Source organism: Macrosteles quadrilineatus, unplaced genomic scaffold (genome assembly GCF_028750875.1).
Source record: "Macrosteles quadrilineatus isolate MER2022 unplaced genomic scaffold, UCM_ALF_1.0 Scaffold_2__2_contigs__length_208266976, whole genome shotgun sequence".
Classification (NCBI taxonomy): Eukaryota; Metazoa; Arthropoda; class Insecta; order Hemiptera; family Cicadellidae; genus Macrosteles; species Macrosteles quadrilineatus.
Window position 1 is genome coordinate 5607172 of NW_026542595.1, and position 27084 is coordinate 5634255.

The following is a 27084-nucleotide window of genomic DNA, read 5'->3' on the forward strand; positions in this document are numbered from 1 at the left end:
ATTATTACAACTGCTATTGTTATAGTTGATTACATATAACAACATTAATCTTCGTAAAAACGTTCTTTTATTCAATTATATCTTTAACCGATGTAGGCCTACTAGAAATGTTTTCCAAGAAATATAAAAAACTAGTGCACCTGTTGCTCGAATACGAGCAATTGCAAAGTATTACGGGTGATATTTCAAAACGAATAACAGTTATAATTAAATCCGATAACTTAAAAGAATCAACTCAAAGATAATGTAATCAATCACTCCACTCCAGTTATCAAAACTGAAAACGAATGCTCTTGTGTGTATCGTGTGTTTACTATTAACAGCTGTAATTAATACAATTTATTTGTCCGTTTAAGTAAACAAAATATTTCATCCATAAGAAATACATTGGGATTTTGATGGCCTGTGGGGCAAAGCCGGAGAACTTTTATTACAGGAATTGGTGAAAGGGGGCATCTACACAAACAATACTTCATTTTGACACATCGTTTGTAAAAATCCGTCCATTATTAATGGAGGAGTAGTGTTTTGTATAAATCGCCTTCACGTATTATATATAAGGATTCTAAAAAAAAAAAAAAACTAAATGAAATGGAAATTAAATTTGGACAAAAGTGCCGCATAGGTAAATTATTTACAACAATCTATAAATTACATATGTAAAAAACATATTTTTTGTTTCTTTTTAATTATTTATTTTGCTGTCTGTATACATATTATAGGCTGTCCAGGAAGGGTTAATAGGCCTGTTAATACATTTGACTCTAGCAATTACTGTTTATCACATCAAGTTCATTTAAACAATAAACAATGCTGATTTTTTTAAAAATTTAAGAATTGGAAAAATTAGCATCTTTGTAGATAGAGAGCATGAAACATCTACGATCTAGCATCTACCATAAAACATTTAGATACTTATAGGTGTCTGGATGTTGCTAGTGCTTGTTGGTCAATGTTCCCTGGAATATGATGAACAAAATAAAAGTTCATAAAACTGTTTTGTACTAAGTGCTCAGCAATACAGACAAAAACGTTTGTATTTAATCAGTATTCTTAAAGGTACTGTAAATGTATTCTGTCACAGAATGTAGGCCTAAATATATTTGATAATGCTAAAAAAAAGTCATAAACTGTTTATTAGTTGAGCAAATCTATTTTGATTTTCGCTTTCTCAAAATAAATCATATTGTAAGAATCTTACTTTGGCTACATGTATGATTATGTTGATGGCCACAAGCCGCACTCTGGCTTGAGTTCTTTTTACTCTCCTGGTACGACCTCCTTCACTGTCTGACACCTGTCAACACAGGATAACCATTATAGATCACACATCAGTCATCAATATCATTGATCAATCAATATAATTTACCACTAAACATTCCCTCATACTAAGGAAAGATGTTATTTTACTACACCCCAATCCGTTTGGTAATATTTTTAGGCAGTTTTAGTTTTCTGCAATATAAATCAAATTTGGGTTGCTAAACAAAATAATGCACTCAAAGTTTTGAGAGCTTGAATTTACCCCAAGTATTTACCCCATAGTAATTGCATTAATCAGTACTTTCATCAGTCCACACTTTCTCACAACCAAACTAAAGGTCCAATTCCTATCCTGCGACTGTGACGTCTCTAGTCGTGCAGCTAAAAAAATTGACTGCTTCAATGCAAATTAAATGTAACCCATTCCGATCGAGCGTGTACAGCCGCGCGACTGGAGCTACTGGAGCCGCGCGGCTGTTACGAATTTATAGTTTATACATACGGAGTTTGAGGTGTGTACCTTCATAGATGATCCAAAGTTGATGGAACTGGTTCGTCACCAGTCACCACCCATACGTTATCAACCCCAAGCACTTGTTCATTGTTTTTTACCATGCACATTGATATTTCCTTTTCCTCCTCTTCTCTAAGTAATATATTCGCTGCCAACTGTGCTTATTCCATGAGGGTCAAGAGTGCAATTGCACTAGTCACTAGTCATGGGAGTCGCAGCATAGGAATTAAGACAAGGGTCTCGAGCCGTACGGCTCTAGACACGTGGCTCAGTTCGTGGCTCGTTCGTATCAGTTGCCGCATAGGAATTGGACCTTAATTACCACAAAAAATAACACAAACCAAAAACTGTACGTTTAAACCAGACAGTACACAAAGTAAATGTAAATAATATGATCCAATACAACAGTTACATTAACCCATAGAAACTGGTATGCATTTCCCTTTTTCAAACACAACATGTGTACATCTTCTGCAATGGTATTTTACAATCATGTAATGCCTAAGTTGCATGTTCATTATTTAAGTTTTTTTTTTGCGTTTGACCTGAACTATGTATTATATGACCATTTAATGCATTAGGTATCACTGATTTGTAAAAAAAACTGACTATGCCGCCACAAGTGCAAGTTCACAGGGGGGAGTAAGGAATTTAAACCTTATTTATAATTTCAATCGCTCCCGCAGTCACAGAAAATCACTCTCATCTTCTCTTCCGCAATCACAGCAAATTGTTAAATTCTTTGACCGCAAAATCTTTGCAGAGGTGATCTGCAAACACGATGGTAAAAGCTTGGCTGGATTCATCTTACTTCATCTTCTTCATCTTATATAAAATACCCTGAATTTCAGTACAAATCTCCAATCATCCGAATTTCTGACTATCCAAATGATGTAAGGTCCCAATTGAATAATTAGATCTACTGTATAAGTTATTGTGCATCACGCTCGACAATGCTCACACAATAAATAAATAAATAAAAATGCCTTTATTTACGAGCGAGTTTCATAATACATAGCAATTAGCTTTATAATCTAACTTGAAATATTAAGCTTCTATTAATGGGACAAGACAGACAAATTTAAAATAAATATAAATAATTCAAATTTGTTACGGTCATTGACCTCAGAGTCGCTTGTGAGCCAGGTAACACAAGCAGGAGCCATCATGTAGCTGGGTCTGGAGGAAGGTTTTGGACCATCTTCAGGGTCTTCATCCCCATCTGTGGTTCCGGCTATATTAGACACTCTCTTTTTTTGTTTCCTTTTTATTTTGCTCTGTAATCAAAATATTTCTCTTTACAAAAAAGAAATTGCTAAACCACAACTTAACCTCAATGGATTAGGCCTACTAGCCTATTGGTCCTTTTATAGATGACATACAAAATCAAATAAATAATCTTTTCATCATAATGTATGGTGCCATGGTCATGATAAATAAAATTTTGAGCCAAACATACATGGTTTGATTATAAAATATAATGAATGGAAATATTAAATTGCTCATTTAAAAATAAACCTAATAGGAAATCATGGAGCATTTGTGTGAGTCTAAAATAGATTTATCATTCAATATACCTTGAACAGACTACATAATAGAACATCATACACATTTTCTCAGTGAGTAAGTAGGCCTACAGGCCTGTATGACCAAGAAGTTTTGTTACGATACTCACCCATAATGTAATTATAAACATTCTCTTGGATAGAGAAAGTTGACAACCAACAAGTGTCCGCCTACCTAACTAACCAATTTTGTGTACCTATACCTATCTTTGCAAATAATATGTGTAACAAGATTTATGAGCCAAACTAGATAAATAATTTAACCAAGCAAGTTGTATTACAATTCAATGATCAGAGGATTTTGTTATTGTTATGTTGTTGTTAATTACCTTGACATTAGGAGCTTTAGGTGTGTCAGTCATGGCTCCTGGCAGAGGAAAGAGCCTGGTTGGGGTTTGGTGTCGCCAACCTTCGAGTCCAAAATGAATAAATGTGACTGCAACACCCAAAACTTCTCCAACATTTTCATTAAGCCATACTGTGTCCGTCTGGCAAAGAGTTCCCATAGCTTCCAGCACAAATCTCACAACCTGTCAACAAAATAGTATTTTGTATTTTTGCATGCCATTTTGTGAGGAGTTCTCATACAGAGACTTACACCAAATGCTTATAGCAGTAACTGGTGTCTTGTCAATTAATAATAATATAACATACTTTATCTATTTGCACATAAAATAAAAAAAGCACCCAGCACCCAGTGTAAGGATAATTGGAATTTGGGCGATATCCCAGCCTTTCAGAAAGAGGAACTTTCCTCCACTGTCCAATCCCTTAGAAACTGAAGGGCCCCCGGCTCTGATGACAAGTCTGCGAAGATCCTCAAGCTTGTCAATGAGTCCAAACCAAAGGTTCATTAGGATACATTCCATGCTTGCTTAATGGCAGAAGGAGTTATTCTGTTGGCGTAGAAAGTTGTTGCCTTGTCTTGAACCCCAAGACGAAGAGTGTACCCGGGACCATCTCTGCTTTCCACTCCCTGTGTATACTCAACACCACAGTTAAATGGATGAGGAGCTAATTCGTGTCAGACTGACTGAGGCGATCATCTCCGGGGGTAATTTGTCCCTGCAGCAGCATGATTTATTTTCCGGTCACCCAACCATTGATGGCATCCAAGAGGTAGCTGAGGCAGTGCAGAGTGCGGAGGACCACAGCCACTTGCCGCGCCTTGAGGTTTTCCACGTTACTCTTGACATGAAGAATGTGTTCAACTCCGCCAGGTGGAGTAATTTGCTGTGGGAACTTGACTGTACATTCCATGTCCCTTTCTACCTTCTGGGAACGATCCACGTTCTACCTTTTAGACCATGTCTTGTTTTTTGACACCACCGAAGGGCAGTGTCGCATATCCATTACTTCTGAGGCTGAACAAGGATTGGTCTTAAGACTCGATCTCTAGAAGATGTCTAACGACAGTCTACTAAGACTCAAAATGCTTGATGAAACCCACCTTTTTGGTTATGGCGACAACATTGCTGCTCTGGTTGGCTCCGAGTGAACGAGTGGATGCAGGATCATGGCATGTTGCTGGCAGTCAGAAAGGCAGAGATCGTGGTCCTAACCAAAAAGAAAATTCCCAATGTCCTTCCTGTGTAAGTGGGCTATGTCCAACTTGAGACCAAGCCTAATTCCAAATACCTTAGTGTTGCGATTAACAGCAAATTGGCTTTCGGAGACCTGATCAAGCAAAATGTTGACATTGCTGCTAAGAAGGGAATCGCTGCCCTTAGTAGGCTTATGCTAAAGGGCAGCAGTCCCCGCTCCTGCTAGCGCCTTCTACTGCATGTCTGCTTTCCAATTGGTGCTACTGAATGGTGCTGAGATCTCGGCACATAGGCTCCCAATCAGCATAAAAATTGTTAAAAAGCCAAAAAAATTTTTGTACAACAATTTTAAAAGAGTTTGCAACAATTTCAAAATAAGTTTGGATATAAAACAATTTTAATATAAGTTTTAAACAATTTAAAAATTGTTTTAATATAGATGGTTAGTAACTATATTACAATTGTTTTGATATGAGTGTGCAACAATTTTAAAATTGTTTTAAAACAATTTTAATACTATTTCGAAAACACATATCAAAATTGTTTTGATATAAGTTTGCAACAGTTTTAAAATTGTTTAGAAACAATTATAATACTATTTCGAAAACACATATCAAAATTGTTTTGATATAAGTTTGCAACAGTTTTAAAATTGTTTTGAAACAATTTTAATAATGTTTCGAAAACACGTATCACAATTGTATTGATATAAGTTTACAACAATCTTAAAATTGTTTTAAACCAATTTAAATGAAACTTCTAAAAATCATTAAAATAATAATTAATGTTAAAACCAAAATGTTCTGGATATTATATTTATGAAAGCGGCTTTCCTTTCAGTAATATAAGTTACAAAAATTACAATGCCCTAGTGGAAGAGATCAATATATATCAATACAAAAATTTTATATTGATACGTATTGATACGTATGTGTATTTGGGCCAATACACATCAATACATATCAATACAAGTAAATATAGGATCCGAGTCATTAGCTTAATTGAAAATAATTTGTAGCTTGTTAAAAAACAATTTTTAATTTGTTTCAACACATTGAATCACATCTACTATGCGCACTAAAAATAAAATAAAAATGAAAAAGTAAAAAAAATCTTGTCAAAAAGCTCTTGGTCTTCCCGTGGTTTGAACCTGGGACTCCAGCATTGTAGCCAGTTGTCTAAGCCAATACGCCACGGACACTACTAAGTAATGATAGCCACTTTGAATGTGAGAAGCTGTGTTAGGCCTCATAATTAAACTTGAAAAGATTTTTCAATGGCATTTGTGTCATTTCAAGCATGTACCTATGCATGTAATTACGCTTTAAAATGTTTCAAAACTGTTTTATTTCCAGTTCAAACTGTTTTATTACTACTTGGGTGATGTGAATAGTGTCAATACAATTAATTTTTATTGATTTCTAGAAATAAGGAATTTAATGATGAATGTGTGAGTGATTTTTATCCCTAACAATAACCCATTAAGAAAGAAATTGTTAAAAGTTGTCGAAAGCTGTATTACAATTGTTGTATAACAATTTTAAAACATTTTGATTTAAACTTCATATTACAACAATGTTGATGTAAGATTGAAACAATTTTAAAACTGTTTTACAATCAGTTTTTTGAAGTTTAAGAAAATTAGTTTTAATACAAGTTGTAAACTGTTTTACAACAATTTTAAAATTGTTTAGCAATCAGTTTTTGGCAGTTTAAAAAATAAGATTTAATACAAGTTGTAACTGTTTTACAACAGTTTTAAAATGATATATTTTTAAATTATATTGAGTTTTAGGTACCTCAGCTAACGTCTATGACCTAAAACTAGAGTTTTTCCTTAAAAAAAAATAACATTTTTATTACTGTTTATTTAACCACTTTACATTGATATTTTGTATAATCCATAATGCTCATATGTGATAAATTTTAGAGATATTTTGAATTTTATTTACCCGTATTGATGTCTATTGATTTATATTTACAACTAATACTAAACAAAATATTCTCTATTGATATCAATGAACGATTTGTTTGCTCTAATGATCTATATTGATATATTTTATGTTTATAGATGTCTAGTGATATGTATTGACTAAGTTTTCAGTGATGTCTATTTGTTTGTATTTACTTGTAATGATATCCATGAACATTTATTGATATCACTAAGCATCTAGTGATATCAATAGATTTTTTCTATTGATTTCTATTGATGTCTTCCACTAGGGTGGCCATCCATAATCTTGAAATGGTCTGTTTTGTAAAAAGATGTATAATGATTTTCGTGTTTTTTCACCCAAATTTTAAATCTTTCGCGCATTTTTTCTATTTTTCCTTATGGGACACTTATACTTGTAGGATAATAGTCAGTGTGTCGTGCTGTGTGTATGTGCCAATGCGTCAGCAACGACAGCTCCCCGCGATTTTGATTAGAGTACAGTACGATAGTGGTAAAATCAAGTGAAAGAGTCATGGAGGAGGGGCAGACTGCCAAACTCAAGTTAAAGCGGAACCTGTATAAGTTTAATGGTTAATAACAACAGGTTAACAGTCGTGAAAATAAATTATTTATTATTTGTAATTGTATAAGTATACTGGATGAGTTTTAACATTCTTACAAGAATCATCTACTCTAGACTCTACCAGAGTTTCGCAGTTCACTGACTACAGCAGTCTCCAGTCTGTTGATTTGATCTTGATCACGGGCTGACGACTGACGGGCATCACGGCATTTTGTTTTTGTTTAAAAAGTTATTAGAGGTGCATCAAGTTTACTGATTTTATCCTACATAGCTTCTTAAGCAGCAAACAAGGTGAGTTATAACTTACTTAGGCCTTTTCAGTCAGTGGTGATTCAGTTATTCTAAACTAACATATAGGCCTAACTTAAAATGAAATAGAGGTACTCCAATAGTTCCTGGTCTAAGTTAACCAATAACTTTGATAGGTATTTGGTGGGTAACATGATTATGGCCCATCTCTAGAACTGGCCTAGCCTATGTGAGCAAACTCTAATTAATTTCCTTTTGTTTCTCATAAATATAACAGGCTATGTTACTGAAACTGTAAGTTACCGTTGGGTTTTTAGTAAATGGTCGTTGCTAAATGATACAGTTGGATTTACAGTAACCAAAACTAAAATAACTTAGACCTAACTTACACAAGGCATCTAACATTAAGTTTATAAACTTATAATTTAATTGAATTACTCACTTAGGTGGCGTCCCCAACTCAAATAGAAAATGACATTGTAGGGCCTGTCGCCTAATGCGGTAACTGCTTAAAAGTAATATGACTAGGTATTTAGGCTTAGGCCTAGCTAAGTTACATCAGCTAGGGATTGATTTAAGTTAAGTTAGCCTATTTTTAAACTTGTTGTGTTAAGGGCTGCAGGGGTTTTTCAACTCAATTACGTTAAGTTTACAAATATGTTAACTTACTAGACCTTGAAACTTGGTTAACTCAAAATTTAACCCTCCGAGTGTTAAGCGTCGCGTAATCGACGCACAACACACCCGCCGTGGTGTTATGCGTCGCTTTTGCGACACACAAACATCGTTTATGGCGAAGGCTCTGGGACTGACTTAATCAGATTGAACTGGATCGAGATTGGTATTGTTTTCGGCAGATTCTAAGCTTTCTCCTGATGTCTGTTTCTATACGCTTTTCATTTTAGTTCCGAAAATATTTTAGCAGACAGCTGACGTGCGTATTTGTAAACAACTTGGTTAACCTCGCACCGATGACTGATGTGTTTTATTAAACGTTTCCATTGTTTTAGTGTTAAAAATAAAAAGTAGTGATATACGTGGTGCATTATAAGAAGATTTAAGTGATTTTGAAGGGCTGGTTGATGATCCTGAAGAATAGGTCCGGTAGTGATATTGATGTAAATTATCGGCCAGATTCCTAGCTATGGTTAGGCTATGCATTCTTAGCTAACGCTTAATGTACGAAATCTGTTTTTCACCCATAACTTATTTATTTGCAAATTTACTTCCTTATATTATTAAATTTTTGTAATCCTTATAAAGTTTAGAACAAAGTGGCTATTTTAAAATATTTGTAGACTTATAAATTATAAAAAAAAATATTGAGCGCAAACATACATGTTAGGCTATTCATTTATTATATAATTTTAAACTGCTCAAGTTAAACATTTTTTGTGATTCAGGTATCATTGTAAAGGTTATGATAGCAGAGTGCCCAATAGTAACTAAAAAGGTAATTTCCTTTAGGTCTTCATCATCGAAGTGTTAGATTTATTCAGAGTTTGCTTTTAAAGATCCAGTGATGCTGACCAACTTTCTTTAAAACAGCTTTAAAGAAGAGGTCAGGGGACAAAAGGGATCCAAAACGGATAAATCCACCCAAAACTAAAAACCCAAAAATGTTGGATATAGTATAGAAACATTTGATTTAAATAATCTATGGTTTATATTTTGTATTGTCTTTTCCAGCTGCTATGAAAATATGAACTTTTATAATTTTGACACATATGATTTTTAATGAATTGTTATGTTGTGATTACAGAAATATGGTTTTGGTAGCATTTTACTATGATTGAGTAACTTTTCTTTTGTGAATAATTAAATTATTTTCTGCTCATTATCTAGTCTATTTCTCTTTCCATTTTTGACTTTTAACATTTGGCGACCGTGACAGGACTGTATGAGTTCTTAACCAGATAGTCACTATTGAGATAATGGAAAGAAATAGGAAACTAAGAAAAACCTTCAGAACAGCATTTACCAGAATTTATAATGGGATAAATAAGGAGCTATGCCAAGATGAGCAAGACCTACACAATATACAGGGTAAATTGAGCTCCCTGGAAGGTAAGATAGAAGAACTAAAAACTTTGGACAGGGAAATTTTAGATTTCTTGCTTGATTCTGAAGCAGATGAAGAAGAGTTAAATGAAGAAGTTAGGCTAGCAGATGAATATGTAGATAAGTTTAATCGAATTAGTTTAGCTGTACAGAGTAGATTGATTAGGCCTGGGTCTACTTCACCTGAGTCCAATGGATCTGTAATGAGTAAATCTACTGCTGTTAGGACTAAGCTGAAGCTACCTACTATTGAATTCACAAAGTTTAGCGGGGATTTGAAGGATTGGTTACCTTTTTGGGCACAATTCAAAAGAATAGATGATGACGAGAATATTGACGATATTGATAAATATCATTATCTTGTGCAGGCTACTTTAGCTAATTCTAGGGCTCGTCAGCTGGTCGAAAGCTATCCTGCTACCGCTGAGAACTATTCAAAAGCTTTGCAAAGTCTTAAAAGTCGTTTTGGTAGAGATGACCTTCTCATAGAAGTGTATGTTAGAGAGCTTTTGAAGTTAGTTCTGAGTAATTTAAACAGTAAGGTAGAAGTTTCTTGCATTTACGATAAACTGGAAACCCAACTAAGAGCATTGGAGACATTAGGAGTAACAACTGACAAATGTTCTGCTATGTTATATCCTCTTATAGAGTCTTGTTTGCCTGAGGAATTGTTGAGAGCTTGGCAGCGTCACTCCGGCTATGAAGTTGATGCTGAACTTAAGGATAGACTTGATGGCTTGATGAAGTTTCTGCAAAAGGAGGTTGCTAACGAGGAAAGGATTACTCTAGCCGCATCTGGTTTTGAAAATAGTAAGCGACCTAGCCAACAGCCTAAAGTAAGTAAATCTACTGTATTTCGACCTAAACCTAGTTACCCCAGACATACTGAAATGATGCCGACAGCTGCTGGTTTAGTTAACCCAACGAAGTCTGATAAGTTAAATACTAAAGACGTTAAATGTATGTTTTGTGGTTCTAACCACTTAGCTGAAAACTGTAAAGACAGTAAATTGACAGTAGATGAGAAGGTGAAAATCGTTGGAAAAAATGGTTGTTGTTTTACTTGCTTGAAGTATGGTCATAGGAGTGCGCAATGTAAAGTTAGAGTAAAATGTCTCAATTGTGGAAGGAGGCACACTGCTGTTATGTGTAGGGCATCTGATGCAGAAGGAAGTTCATTGAGTGAACAACCAGGCAAAGAAAGTTCTCTAGCAAACAATGTTCACACAGAAGTGTTTTTACAAACCTTTTTAGTAAAAATTAGAAACCAAAATCGAGAGCGAACAGCACGTGCTTTAATAGATACGGGATCACAACGATCTTATATTTTGAAAAATACAGCAAAGGAATTTGGCTACGACATAGTCAGAAAGGAGAAACTAGTTCATGCTTCATTTGGTGGCACTAGTACTGAAACAATTGAGCATGCGTGTTATAAGGTTAGACTAAGTGACTTAAATAACAGATATGCATGCAATTTTGACGTTCTTGATCAAGATATAATTTGTAACGATGTTACAACAGTTAAGCCTGGTCCTTGGTCCATTGAGCTTGGAACACTGGGAATTAATGTAAAGATGGAGACGGGCCTATTGAAGTTCTGATAGGTGCAGACGTTGCCGGGAAACTTTACACTGAGAAACGATATCTGCTTTCCAACGGGTTAGTTGCGATGCACACTTTGTTGGGGTGGACTTTAATGGGAAGAACTACAGTTGAAGGGAATGACAGGTCCAGTTCTATGGCAGTAACTTCTTTACTTTCCCCTATTGATAATAAATCCATTTCAGATTTGTGGAGTTTGGATGTTTTAGGAATCAAGGATCCAGTGGAGGTCAAGAGTGAATCTTCAGTTACAAGTAGAACAATGGAACATTTTGTAGAATCTGTTTCAGTGGAAAATTATGGCAGATATCAGGTCAAATTGCCATGGGTTGAAGATCACCCGCCGTTACCTACTAATTTAAAAGTAGCACAGAAGAGACTCAGTAATCTTACAAATAAACTTAATTCTAGTGGATATCTTAGTTCATATCAACAGGTGTTGTCTGACTGGGAGGAATTAGGTATCATAGAGAAGGTTAACGATGCCGATTTGGAAATTGGTCACTACCTACCGCATCGACATGTGATAAAAGAAAACAGTCTTACCACAAAATTGAGACCTGTATTTGATGCATCCGCTAAAGAAAAGAATCAGCCCTCGTTGAACGATTGTCTAGAAAAGGGGGACAATCTAATTGAATTGATTCCGTCCATATTAAATCGTTTTAGACTACACAGATATGGAGTTGTTGCTGACATCGAGAAGGCTTTTCTACAGATTGGTGTACATAGGGACGATAGAGATTTTCTTCGTTTTTTGTGGATTAATGAAGATGGTCAATTGGTTGTTTACAGACACGCTAGAGTGGTCTTTGGAGTTACCTGTAGCCCACTTATGCTAAGTGCAGTAATAAAACTTCATTTAGAAAAAAACATTAGACTTGATAGATTCTGGATCGTTAAACTACTCAAGAAAAGTAGTAGAGACGCTGACGAGAAGTTTCTATGTAGATAATTGTATGGCAAGTTTTGATGACTTTTCAGATTTGAATCAATTTGTAGATCAAGCGACTTCTGTAATGAAAGATGCTAGATTCTGTCTTCAGAGTTGGGAGTACACAGAAATTCAGAGTTTCAAAAATGATTCTTCCTTGACACCTATCTTAGGTTTAAATTGGAACAAAAATACTGACATGATTGAGTTGAATTTTGAAAACTTTGCGTTTAAAGAAACTGAAATAGTCACAAAGAGATCTATTTTGTCTTTTGCTCACAAGTTGTTTGACCCCATAGGTATAACTTGTCCTGCTACACTCTTGCCTAAGATATTGCTGCAGAAAACATGGGAAAGTAAAATTGGATGGGATGACAAGGTTTCAGAAGAGATAACACTTTTGTTTTTAGATTGGGCAAAGCAACTTGAGATTTTTTCAAATTTGAAAATTCCAAGATATTTTGGAAATGAAATCGGAGGGAATATTTCTTGGACAGTTCACTGTTTTTGTGATGCAAGCCAGGACGCTTATGCGGCCGCGGTTTTCCTGAGGGGTGAATCTAATGGACTTGTCACAGTTCAATTAGTTCAAGCGAAGAGTAGAGTTGCACCTGTCAAGAAGATGACCATTCCTCGGCTGGAGTTACTGGCGGCTACCATTGGCGCTCGTCTAACTGACAACGTCTTAAAGAGTTTGGGATTTGAAAATGTCAAAACATTTTATTGGACCGACTCAACCACCGTTTTGTCATGGATTCGTCGAGAAGATTACTGGGGAGTGTTTGTTTGGAACCGAGTAAAGGAAATAAGATCCCTAAGTAACATTGAATCTTGGAATCATGTTCCAGGCCATATGAATCCAGCTGATTTGCCGTCACGTGGATGTTCTCCTAAGCAGCTAGTAGAGTCGAAATGGTGGGAGGGACCACAATGGCTAAGAAACTCATCAAACTTGTGGCCTAACCAAAACTTCAGTGATGATTGTGATGAGAAAGAAGTAAATTCTGAACTTAGGAAGACCAAATCAACTACAAAGATTCTGATTAATTCAAAACCTGAACCAGATTTTTGGTATTATAGATATTTCTCCAGATTTGATAAAATCGTCAGGTTGGTAGGCTGGATTTTGAGATTTTGTGGTAACACAAATATGTCTAAACAAAAGATATCAGGAGGATTGTCGGTTGATGAATTGATTAAGGCTCAAAATAAAGTGTTTAAACTTATTCAGAAAGATGCTTTCCATAGTATCAAGGATGAAAAATTGAGCTCATTGTGTCCGTTTGAAGACAGTGATGGCTTATTAAGGTTAAAAACAAAAATCACAGAGAGACCTGATAGTAGAAATTTTAATCTTCCAATCGTATTGCCGAGTAACCATCCTGTTGTTCACAGATACATACAATACAAACATGAAGAAAATTCACATGTTGGAGTCCAAGGATTGTTATCTATTCTCAGAGAAGAAGTTTGGATCATTAGTGGGAGAAGAACTGTAAAATCAGTTATTGACAAATGTGTCAAATGCAAGCGATATTGTGTTAAAAGTTTGGATACTGATCCAGTACCACTTCCTTCGCAACGGGTTCGAGATGCTTCTGTTTTTGAAGTCTGTGGAGTTGACTTAGCTGGACCTGTTTTCCTTCGAGATGGCCAAAAAGCTTGGATTACATTATATACATGTGCAGTATACCGTGCCGTGCATTTGGAGTTAGTTACTTCATTATCGACTGAGTCATTCTTGCAAAGTTTGAGAAGATTCATTTCCAGACGGGGTCGACCAACAGTCTTGTTTGCGGACAACGTCACTAACTTCCGAGGAGCTTTCAGTGCGTTGAAGCAAATAGATTGGAATAAGATTGTTGAGTACAGCACAATCAAACGTATAAAATGGAAATTCAACCCACCTGCTTCACCATGGTGGGGAGGCTGGTGGGAAAGACTCATAAGACTATTGAAACAGCTTCTTCGCAGAGTCTTAGGAAGAGCTAGTTTGACTTATGAAGAATTTTTGACCGTTTTGTGCAGTTGTGAATCTGTCATAAATAGTAGACCCTTGACTTACATTTCAGAAGACAGCCATGACATGGAAGTTTTGACGCCAGCTATGTTTTTGAATGGTACGAAGGAGTATGGAGTTATTGATTTGGACCAGATCAACTACACAAATTGGTCTCGACGTTGGAACTTTAAATTAAAATTAAAAGAAGATCTTGAAAAAAGATTTAGAAGTGAATACTTAAGTCAATTGGTGTTGCATTCGAAGAAGAAGAAATCTCGTCAAGTACAAGTTGGAGAAATTGTTTTACTTGGAAGCGACAATACCAAACGGATGGACTGGCCTTTGGCGAAGATTGAGAAGATACTTCCTGGAAAAGATGGCAACATACGTCTTGTGGAAATGAAAACATCAAAAGGAACAGTGCTGAGACCCATACAACATGTGTTTCCACTTGAATTGGTCCAGCAGAAAGACAATCAAGATGGTAATGAAACATTCGAAATGGAAGACGAACAAGTAGCTGAAGGTGTTGGTCGTGAACATGATCAACCTGTTTACACACAAAGAGGAAGAAAAATTATACCCCCACGAAGATACCTGAAGTGATAATTAATATTTTGACTTTACAAGTGGGAGAAAAAGGCTCAAAAGGTGGGAGAATGTTGGATATAGTATAGAAACATTTGATTTAAATAATCTATGGTTTATATTTTGTATTGTCTTTTCCAGCTGCTATGAAAATATGAACTTTTATAATTTTGACACATATGATTTTTAATGAATTGTTATGTTGTGATTACAGAAATATGGTTTTGGTAGCATTTTACTATGATTGAGTAACTTTTCTTTTGTGAATAATTAAATTATTTTCTGCTCATTATCTAGTCTATTTCTCTTTCCATTTTTGACTTTTAACAAAAATTAATACTTTCTCCATATACTATGATTAGGGGGAGGAGGTAAAAATGTTTTTATAGGTACCTACAACAATATATAGACAAATAAAAGAAAAACTTAAATGTACAATGGTAAACTCAAGGAGGGGTCTGCAAAAAGAGTCTAAAAAGGGAATAAATTATCCAGCAAGCCTACCCTAGGCATAGATTTTTTATAAATTTTATCTTAACTGAAAGGTGTTTAACTTCAAACATTTAGTCATAGTCATAGTCATAGTCATATAATCTTTATTCAGGAGTACAACATGTTTGGTGTTTTGACAAGGTTAATAAACCTAGTACAAAGTGGTGCTTTCTTAAATAGCTTTTTATAGGTTCAAGGTTCAATATCACTTATGGTAGCCTCAAAAGTATGTCCTCTATATAGGCTGACAGATCAAAAGTTGGGTTGAAACGTGTAAACCTTCATAGAGTGTAGGCCCAATCACGTAGAGAGTGTAAGATTTTTTGGGATCAAAATATGTCACAGGCTTAAGTGGAAATCGTTCACTGTTGGACTTTATTTGATTTGATTTTATATTGTTTACATTTTATGCCATTTTTGATTCATCATATCAGTGGAGTTAGAAAAACAATGTTTAGGCCTATAAATTTGGTGAAAAACAACTAGTACCTACTGCAAAACCTGGCCTACCGGTACCCATAATTGATTACATATAAAAGAAAAAGCCTTTTCCGTAAAAGGAGGAATCCGTAAAAGGAAGGTGTTTTTAACTTTTGGTTTCAGCCCGACCAGCTCACATAGTAAAAGCCCACTAATGGCATCTGACGGTAAGGCACTTTCAATAATCTGGAATAAGTCTACAGGCCTTTAAATTTGTTTATGCTGATTAAGTGTTTATAGCATTTTTAGTAGTCTTGAGCAGTCGGCAGACTTTGGTTACACTTGGAGGAGTTTAAATAGATAAGGACTTTATACAACTTAAGAGAAAAGAATTAAACAAAAAAATGGCCCTTCTGCCAACAATTTCCTTTTGACACCCTTTTGATATTTAATAATCAGCAGGATTGCAATAAAAATTGTTTATACCCATAGAAGGCATTCAGTAATTTGGTATGTTCAATGACCAGTCACCAGATTTGCAAGAGCCTAACTGTATTCGTTACAAAAGCCTAAATTAAATAATTCAACTCCAACTATACCTGAGCATCAGCGTCACATTCCAGGTTGGGTCGCTTCTCTAGTAAATCATAAAGCAGACTGAGGTAAGAGTTGGGTCTGACGGAAGAGGAGTCAGAAACTATTGGAGCCAAGGCACATAGACACTGGATTCGCCAAACCCGAACATCCAACGGAGCTGTCAGACTCACTTTGGATTCCAGCGGGATTCTGAGACTCTCAATAATATCCCCAGCCATCTGACCAACCAACAGAATAAAGTGATATACCTTATCGATGTTTAAAGTCTACTTAGGTTTCATATAACATGAGGTCCTACATATTGTAGGCCTAGTGGTGACATCAGTTTGTGTATTTAAAAAAATTGTACGTGAAAGCATAAAAAATAGTGTTTTTAGATTTAAGAAGAAAAAATACAAAAACTAATAACAGTTCATACGTTCTCTGGGACGGAGTCCTTCCATTTGCAAGACAAAAGTAAAAATAAGAATAATTAATAAATATGATTTTTATTCCTAAATTTGAATGTATACACAAACGTAAGCTAGGGTGTATGTCAACGTTTTTAGGACGGTTGATATTTTTGAAGAAGGTAGGTAAAACACGGAAGCTCAGTGAGTTCAAACTCCCATATAAACCGCATGGAAACATTCTACCAATTACAGCGGGCTGAGTCAGGCTCTAACTTAATGCAACAAATATAGGGTGTTTGGGACTTCATCCAAACTAATATAAGAGGGTACAGTGTCTAATGATTCGTAAGATTATGATCATCGTGCCGCTGGTATCCGAGGTGTTATTCAATATACCTTTGTTACTCTAGTAGTGTTGCTCAGTGATGCTAAATTGGATTACCAATGAATTCTGTTAAAAATATTCTTCAACGTATGCAAGTGGTGAGGGCAATAATTAAATTATGAAAAATATGTAATGAAGACAACTATAAATAAAACAGTTTATAATACAAAAACATAGCCTAAACCAACGTTTAAATAACTCAATATTTAAACTTTGAACCAAGATCCTCGGGACCCCGGTATCAGTACATAGGCTAAGTTTAACCTCCCAAAAAAATTGTTATGCTTTTTTCCAAAATTTAATACAACAGTCTCCAATGTTGACCAATAAAATCAGAGGTAACAAGGCCATATATGCAAATTTTATCATGAGCAACTAGGAAGTATCCTTGAAAATGAAGCTTATAATAGTTTACAAACAAAAAGTGTAAGTTTAACAAAAACTTGTATGAAAATGTAAATAATGCACTATGGAGAATAATTAGGCTATAGCCAAGGCAACAATAGATAAACAAGCCGTAATGCTCCACTGGCATAATGTCATCGTAGGAGACGGTAATGACGTAATGTTTCCCGTTTGCGATCAGCTGCTTGTTTTAATATTTTATTGGAAAAAATATATAAATAAAAAAAAACATTACATCATTGCCGTCGTCTATGTTGACGTAATCGCTGAGGAGTATTACGGCCTGTTTATTTAGTGTTGCCTTGCTATAGCCTAGACATACTTACATACCTCGCTTAAATCTTTTGGGCATAAACGTATAATAGCCTCTAGAGCTTGTAATATATCTAACAATGCTATGTCAGCACTCTCTTGAAGCGCTTGCAGACACCAAGGCACAGCTATACTTAACAGGGACTTCTCAGGCTGAATAGCTTGCCTGCCAACCACAGTCAACAACAACTGGCAGCACTTGGCCACTAAGAATGTCTCACTGGGTAAAATAAGTGAGCAGCACTGATTTAAAATGAAAGAAATTTTCTGAAACAAAAAAAAAAACATCTCTTATGAACAAATCATGGATTTTTATTATTAATATCTTACTAATGACGAAGCAAGCTCAGAAATATCAGAACACTGTAATCTTTACTTCCCCAACTTAAGTTCACAGTTCCAATTTTATGCTGTGTTGCATAGTTTTTGCTATAGGAGGCAGTAACACTGCAAAGGAAAATAGTTAGTTACTGTACGCTCTATCGCGTTTTGTGAAACGTTCAATTCTAAGTTATGACATTGGATAACATGATGACAATTTTGCACTGTCTTAACTTAAATAGGCCTATATGGAGAACCTGAGTTAACTTATTCTGAACTTATTATAAAAACAAAGGAGAGTAAGGGAGACAGAAAGGCTTAGCTAAAGCGGGGTTTCGATGGTATAAGAATAAGAGATTTAGGCCTGTTGTCATTGACCAAGTGGTATCAGGAATAGGAATACGAAATGTCATCTTACTGTAACTCTATGTGTAACTAGTGATATGACCGGACTATATAATTTTAATACTCATATGCCTAAGTTACCTAAGGGGTACACTTCCATATCTGTTGGCACAAACAACTGAATGAAAATATCGATCGATAGGATATCATTTGGTTAGTTCGGTAAGGTTAACCTAACCTAAGTTAACTAACCAAACGATATATCGTATTTAAACAATCGAATAATCAATATTACTCATTCGGTTGTTTGTGCCAACAGATATGGAAGTGTATCCCCCCAACCTAATTGAGATGAAATTTGAATGTTGAATCTGAGATGGTTTGGTACTACAGTACTGACTGTGCCTGGCCAGATGAACCTCTCGGCCATTGATCTCAGACCTAAAGATCCATCGCAGGGTAGACTTCCATATCTTTTGGCACAAACAACCGAATGAAAATATCGATTGATGTATCGATTATTCGATATATCATTTGGTTAGTTAGGTAAGGTTAACCTAATCCAACTAACCAAACAATATACAGAATGAAACAATCGAATAATCGATATTTTCATTCGGTTGTTTGTGCCAACAGATATGGAAGTCTACCCCCATCGCACTTACAGAACCAATAAACCAAACGATTTTACACGAAATCTAAAACTATCTAAGTTAGGCCTACCTTGCTTTCTAAAGGACTTAATAATCTACAATCTCTTGCGTTCAAATCATCTAACAATTTATTCATCCATTTATTTTCTTTCTTTTTCAAACTTTCGTAGTTGCCTATTTCTGAAGCATAATAATCAAGCGTTTTACTGTCCATTTTATAGCTTTTGTTTATAACCTAAATTCACTAAAATGAATAATGAGAAATTGGAAATGTTGACAGGAGACCGAACAGACAGACTAGAAGTAGTGTAAGTGTGTAGTGGTTCTTCTTCTTTTTACTAGTTTGCTTGTAAAGCTGGCTTGGTTTAACTAGCCATGTAGCCACACTACTTCATGAGTACAATTTCCACGGACTTGTTAGCAGGAAGCTAGTTAGGAAATTTATTATTTGAATTAGTATAGTGCAATTAGCTTAAACAAAGAGCAAACCGGGACATGAGAAAAACTTCCAAACCAGCGGCAAATCGTTGAATACACTTCCCTCAATATGTAAAAAAAGTTACACTGGTTTAGTATCATCGGGTTTGTGGGGAAGGAGTGAAAATAGGACTTTTTTACATTTTTGCAAAAACTCGAAAAAACTATGCGTTGTTTCCTCAAAATATAATGAATTATAAAAATAATCTACATTAAATTTCGAATACAATACCTATCTACTATAAACGGTTCAGGCGATATTGATGGTTTTAAATGTGTTTTTTTTTCTTAAGACTCTAAAAAAGTTGTATTTTAAATGGAGGAAACCCACGGACAGTAGACACCGATAAAATGGTTTCTAATGAGTGCCAAATTGTCCAATAGACTGTTTCATGTTTTAAATAAAAACACAATTGAAGTTTCAATACTATTTATTATAAATTGTAATTAACATCGACAGAAATACATTTAGGCTGCAGTTAATGAGCCGACATCTTTTATTCTGGATCGGAAATCAAATACACTTAAAAGAGAATACACAAAGACCAAAGAGTAATACCTCTAAACATGGACTTCACTATATACATATATCAACATCCCCTCTCTTTTACAAAATTGAAAATTTTAACTTTCCAAAATACAACTTTAACATTTTCCTGTTGAAAGAGCAATCTAAATCTACAATACCTAGTACCGGTATTTTTTCACCAGTTAGTGTACTAAGATTTATATTTGAGGTGCGTATTAATGCCTTTGATAGGCCTAGCCTATTAAACAAATCAATTGGGATGATATTTGTCTGAGCACCTGTATCTATTTTAAATGATATTGTGTGTTCCCTAATGTTCAAATTCTCTAGCCATTCATTAGCCCTGGATTTACACATGTAATTTTTAGGAACAGAATCATTAACTGAACATATATTACTGAATAAAAAGTTTTTGTCAATCACGTAATTAGATATAGATTCAGACGTGAGCGATACCGTATCAATTGAAAAATATTCTTGTGCACAAGTACTTTTAGAAGAACTGTCTTGCCTACCTTGCCTTATAGCTACATCACTCGAATTAGAATCTAAACTTAGGCCTACTTCACAAACCTTTTTGGCTGATTTGCATACACTGGCAAAGTGGTTGTTTTTACCGCACTTATAGCACACTAAGCCATACGCAGAGCACTTGTTAATACCGTGATTTTTCCCACAATTACGGCAGTTTGAAATAAACTTCTTAGCACTTGTACTTTTGTTAGGCCTACCTGTCCCAGTTGATTTCTGCTGTGATGGTGGATGAAATTTGTTCCGTTGGTCCTGATGAACCTGTTTCTGTCTGAACGTTTGTGGTTGTTGGTAACCCCTCTCTCGTTGCTTATGGACGTTTACTGTATGGACATTATGTTCTGCTTCAAGTTCTCTGATGTGTTGTTTAGACAGTTCAGCAGCTTTACAAATTGCTAAAGTCTTCTCCAAGTTAATCTCCGGCTCTCTCAATAATCGTTCCCTGACATTCTGGTTTTGAGAGTTAAGCCCTGATATTAAGACATCGCAAACAAGACTTTCGCGGACAGAGTCAAATTCACAAGCGAGGCTCAAGTTAACTAAGTCTGTATAGAAACTATCGATGGATTCAGATGGCAGCTGTTTCCTATTTAGAAATTTATGTCTCAGAACCGTGAGGTTTTTCTTAGGCGAGAAATGGTTTTCAAATTTACTTACCACCACGTCATACTTTTTTGCATCTTCGGATGAGAGGTTGAACGAATTGAAAATGTCTATGCATTTGTCACCCAAATTATGTAGTAGTAGAGCAACCTTCCTAGCGTCATTTTCAGAATTTAGGTTAGAAGCCAAGAGATAAATCTCAAATTTCTGATACCAGTGCTTCCAATTTTCGGCTAAATTGCCCTCGAAATTAAAATTCTGAAGATTGCATGGAACCATTGGTTTCAATACTATTTATTATAAATTGTAATTAACATCGACAGAATTACATTTAGGCTGCAGTTAATGAGCCGACATCTTTTATTCTGGATCGGAAATCAAATACACTTAAAAGAGAATACACAAAGACCAAAGAGTAATACCTCTAAACATGGACTTCACTATATACATATATCAACATAGACCTCCCTTTTTAAATATGTGAATCAAATTGCCAGGTACTTTTTCAATCTCGCAAATAAGATCTCCTCAGTATTAATTTGGTCTTCAATTATTTTGTTCAGTCTTTTATTCTGTTCTTCTTCCTTTGTGTTCTTCTTCTTTTGCCGCAACGCCCTATTTATTTTTTTCTTCTGCTCAGTGATCTGAACACAAGAAAAGCAGTTCAACACGAAACCAATCCACAACTCGCACGTGCCGCGTCTATTTCTGCAAGTGAACTGACTCTGTTTACCTCAAAATAATATATGCGTGCGGTTCCACGGTCGCGGCCACTAGTGGCTTCGTCTGAAGGCTCATCTATTACTTATTTAATACGCAAGCAGGATTTTTGTGACAATTACTCCTCCGAAACTACTGAACCGATTGACATGTTTTTGGTGTCATTGGAAAGAGCGTAACGTGAAGTTGTGCAGGAAACTTTCTTTTTAGGGAAATAATTAGAGAGTGAGGCCCTGGGGCTCTTTAAAGTTTCTTATTTCTCCATAAGATTAACATGGGAAACAAAAATTGTTTTGAAACTCCAGCTGTTGTCAGAAATTAAATATAAAAAATTGGTCTCCATGGAAGCATGAGAAAATTCACAATGTTTACATTTGCTTTTTGACATTTAAATGTAAACAACCAGAACTGTCAAATGCCTATTTCACAATTTTAGACAGCTGATCCAAAAAAATTAAACAACTATGTGGTAGGTTTATTTAATCTTAAACTTTATGATAGATTATTTATTATAAATCTATTTCAATGATTATGAAACAGATTTTTCCCGTTGCGAAGCAAAAATTAATAGCGAGAAGAAGAACATATGTTAATTGTAAACCGTCAATGTGTAAATTATCTATGTTGTATTAAAAATGTGTATAGTTTTGGATGTTGGTTTGTGTTCAATGATATAAGTTATTTTATTAGTTATTGAATTTTTATTTTAAGGATTTGGCATATGAGTAAGCCTATCATAAATAACACCATTTCAGAGTACTGCCAGTTTTAGCCTAACTCTGTCCTGTAGAGTTTAAAGTAGCCTACACCTTAGTGTCTACAAATTGGCTAAATAACTTAGGTATCGTACTTTATAAAAGCTGACAGCCTTTTTATGTTGACTTAAATTGTAAGCTTACCTTTTCCCGTCCATGGGCAGTTTGATTGTTAATAATTAACCCTTTAAACTGGAATAGGAGTGTTATGTAAATTGTGAGTATTTCCATTAGTTAATAATCTTTTGGTTGACTCTTTTAAAATCATCGGAAATTATTACTGTTGTTAGTTTTCAAACAAGTTATTTGTTTATAAATAACTCCTGTACTTCTTTGCAATTGCTCGATTTCGAGCAACATGTACACTAGTATTTAATTAAATGCCCCGCGACGAGTTGCCGCACTATGCGGTTGCCGGTGGTTGCCGCTAGTAGTTGCGCGAGGAGACACTACTCGGTCACTTTGTCCTTTACTGCAGGACCTAGACAGCCTGCAGTGGCCTGTGCCATCGTCTGAAAGTTCCCGTGTAAAACAATGTTTAAGCTGTGTCGGGCATCCATTGATGGTACAGGCAACTGACAAGCCACTCCACCAATAGCCACCGTACAACTAGTTGAAAAAATGCTTGTTATAACGTTTTGCCACGAATTCCATTTTTCTATTTTAGTAGCCGACCCACGCGAAGCATTCGCACTGAGTCCCTCTAAAATCCCACTTAATGAGGTAAAAAACATACATACAGTTAATTTTGCGTCGAATAGGTTTTTAAAACTGGGGGACAGTGGAGGCTCCTTACAACTGGAGTTATATTAGCGCGTAGTAAACCGTCGGCAGTGTTCATTTTATTGTGTTGGAATTGGAAAGCCGAGCAACACTTCTAAAAAAAGTGGTGGGGGATTTTAGGAAATCTTCCTCTTAAGCCTCTTAAATGTTGTGAACACTGAACAGACGATTAGAACAGTAACTGACAATATTAAATATACTGTGGGTTTTTAGAGTAGTGTGTACGGCGAAAAATCTCGTATGTCACTCGTCCAAAATATGTTTAGCGCACACTTATAAAGGTGATCCAGCAACGTTACTAGTCAGTTACAGCATAGATAAAAGGAGTACACATTTATCTATGGTTACAGTAGTTAGACAAGCTTAATAGTTACTGAAATTTTGGAAATGATATAAATTGATACCCATCAAGACCTCTCACAGGTGCATCTAAAAATGGCTTGTGCACTTCTCAGACCATTTCACGATTGACTCGCAAAAGGAGAAACAGTAACTTAGTTGCAACTGTTGAAAGTAAATGATTTTAAAAATAATATTAAGACCACAGGCCTACACATAAGGCGAAGCCTTGCATGTAACAAATTTGATGCACAGTGGTAAGAGTTAGATATGACCATTCTTCATTTGCTTTAACTTATTTAAAACTTGACAAAAGAGTAATATATTATGTTCCTCAATCTTGTAACTTGACCCATTGTTATTTTTGAAAGTAGTCTCTGTAGGAAAATATATCTGCTAATACTAGAGAATTTCCTTTTAGGGAAGACGCTACCTACCTTAAGGTGACATGGAAACACCTACAGGATAACCAGGACTGATTTACTTTTACTTTTTTATATCCCCAGATATCAAAAACACGTTTTTTCAAATATTATGTCCGTAGACAGAAACGATAACTAGAGCATTTTTGCCCGATTTTGATGAACTGTTGTATGGCCCTGTAATGCTGGATACATTTAAAAAGGAGTTCGCGAGCCAGAGAAAGATTGGGTCATGGGAACAGGGTGTTATGGGGGTGTGGACTTTTTTAATTGGGGTTTTCATGTTTATACCCTTAAAACATCCAAATTTCATTAAAGCTAAATATAAAAAGCTCATTAAATCGTGTAAAGCTAAATAAGCAAGCAATTTTCAGGATGCAATGTTGTTTTATGATTGAAGGTTACGGTACGAAAAATATTTAGAAATAACTTTACCATTTTGTTATTCTTACGGAAAGCAAATTGTTGTAGATTGCCTATTTGTAAATTGTTAAAATCGAATTTGGCGTATTTCATACTATGCTATTAACATTTAACAAAAACCCTAGGCACTAGTTAAGTTTTATTTGAACTATATAGGGAATACATCTGACTAGTTTAAGGACATCCTATACTCTAAAACAAGCGCGTGTACAGACAAACTAATTTTCGTCCAAGGATTTTTATTTTGGTGTTTATTATGTGGTATTTGGCTACGATAAATCGATTGGAGTTGGTCTAAAAAAAATCCAGTTTCCACCCTACGGCCCTTGAAAGTGTTAATGTTATCGTCAATACCTATTTGTAGCTGCAGTTAATAAATACACCCGCCACAGCAAACCTGTAGACTAATCGAATTTCCATTTTGCCTGATTTGATTTCCAATTGATCTACTTTAATAACATTAGGCTTAACAAATACCTAGGTTTGCTAAAGGGACGGTAATGAAGTGTGTTTTAGTAAAGTACTAGCTGGCCCGACAGACGTCGTCCTGTCCTAATGTGGTTTCATGTCAAAAGCTCGTTCATTTTCAAGATGAAGTCGTTCGCATGGCTCAATCACGTCCTGGTTGAAGTTCGTTCGCTGCGCTCACTCACCTTTGGGTTGGAGCTCGTTCGCTGCGCTCACTTGCCTACAGCTTAGCCCGTTCGCTAGGCTCACTCACCTTTTGGTTGCAAATTAGCTGTTGTCATAAATAAAAAAATGATAGTCCTGCACCCTGTTGGTGAACCTATTAACTTTATAATACTAGTTAACATCACAGAATCAAATTGATTAGTTGAACCAGCTGTTAAGATTCTTAAATCTATCTATCTATATATTAACAGGCAAGCATGTTTCTTTAAAACCTTTTTTCTCAGCTTGTGTGCATCGTGGGGTAAATCTGCGCATACCGTTAGAAAGCAATTTTCCTGTAGGTGTGCAGAATCCCTTTATAAATTTAAATAGGCTCAAAGATAAGCACAAAAAATGAGTTTGAAAATTTGAAAAAATTAACATGGATTTTATGCGTTGCCTGGTGACGAAATAACAACGAAATATAAACAGAAAATCAAAACAAATGGAAGAAACTCCAATCACATGTTTTATTTACAGTGTGGGGTGGAAATAGAGAAGTGAGTACATTACATATTTTTGGTCGAGTTTCGACCACTGGACGACCTCTCGTACTTATTTAATACGCAAGCAGGTTTTTTGTGACAATTACTCCTCCGAAACTACTGTACCGATTGACATGTTTTTGGTGTCATTGGAAAGAGCGTAACGTGAAGTTGTGCAGAAAACTTTTTTTTAGGGAGATAGTTAGTGAGTGAGGCCCTGGAGCCCTTTAAAGTTTCATATTTCTCCATAAGATTAACATGGGAAAAAATTGTTATGAAACTCCAGCTGTTGTTAGAAATTAAAAGTGAGAAGAAGAGCATAATTATGTTGATTTTAAACAGTCAATAAGTTTGCTAATTTAACAGTTAGCCACAAACATTTACTGACTTGGTTGAAATGAAATATTTACAATTTGAATTTTGGTTGGCGTAAATATTACAATGGGAAAAAGCGGGAGACCCTGGATAATTTGATATACTAAAAAGAAAACTGAATTAACACTGTGTTAATCATTGAAAGAGCCGATTTGCATACTATGGAAACATATAAAAGTCATAGAACACCACCAAGGAGAAGAAATAGAAATAATGTTTTTTTTTAATTATAATCGTTATTATGGACAACCTAATGTGGCTATAAGTAAAGCTATTTGTAGAAAACACTAAAAAACAAGATCAGCTTTTGAGAAATGATAAGATAATTACATGAACTGTTGATTATATCGATCTGTTATGTACATCTTGAGTATTTCCATAATATTTGAGTCGAATCTTTTAAAGTCATCAGAAATTATGACTGTTATTCGTTTTAAAATAACGCCTGTAATACGTAGCAATTGCTCGAATTCGAGCAACCGGTACACTAGTTACATTTAAATGAGTACTCATAAGATTAACATGGGAAGCTTCAGAGCCACTGGGGCGGAGCCCTTTTGACGGATCTGCACCAAACTTCACACAAACCATCCTTGAATAATGCTTAATAATGCCTAAAAGTTGCATTACAATCTGTCAAGCGGTTTCCGAGTCCATAAAGGACAAACAAATATACATGCATACAAACAAACATACATTGGATTTTATATATATAGATTAATAGCCTAATATAAAATAAATAGATTTGCCAAGTTTGATGAAAATATATCCATAAACAAGGAAACTACAATAGTTTACTTATAC

At 35.2% G+C, this 27084-nt stretch overlaps 1 protein-coding gene across 2 annotated transcripts in view; it reads right to left on the reverse strand.

Annotated features, from left to right (window-relative positions):
* Positions 1-19414, reverse strand: part of LOC128987821 (HEAT repeat-containing protein 6-like) — a 40289-nt gene extending 20875 nt beyond the window's left edge. The window contains exons 1-6 of one of the 2 annotated variants that reach the window (XM_054408851.1): positions 19237-19414; positions 17866-18114; positions 16356-16571; positions 3672-3872; positions 2902-3054; positions 1202-1297 (exon numbers count right to left, since the gene is read on the reverse strand). In XM_054408851.1, coding sequence (XP_054264826.1) covers positions 1202-1297; positions 2902-3054; positions 3672-3872; positions 16356-16571; positions 17866-18114; positions 19237-19380 — 1059 coding nt within the window. In that variant the 5' untranslated portion in view covers positions 19381-19414. The remainder of the gene's footprint in view (positions 1-1201; positions 1298-2901; positions 3055-3671; positions 3873-16355; positions 16572-17865; positions 18115-19236) is intronic. The other variant, XM_054408852.1, reaches the window with a different exon arrangement.
* Between the last annotated feature and the right edge of the window lie 7670 nt (positions 19415-27084).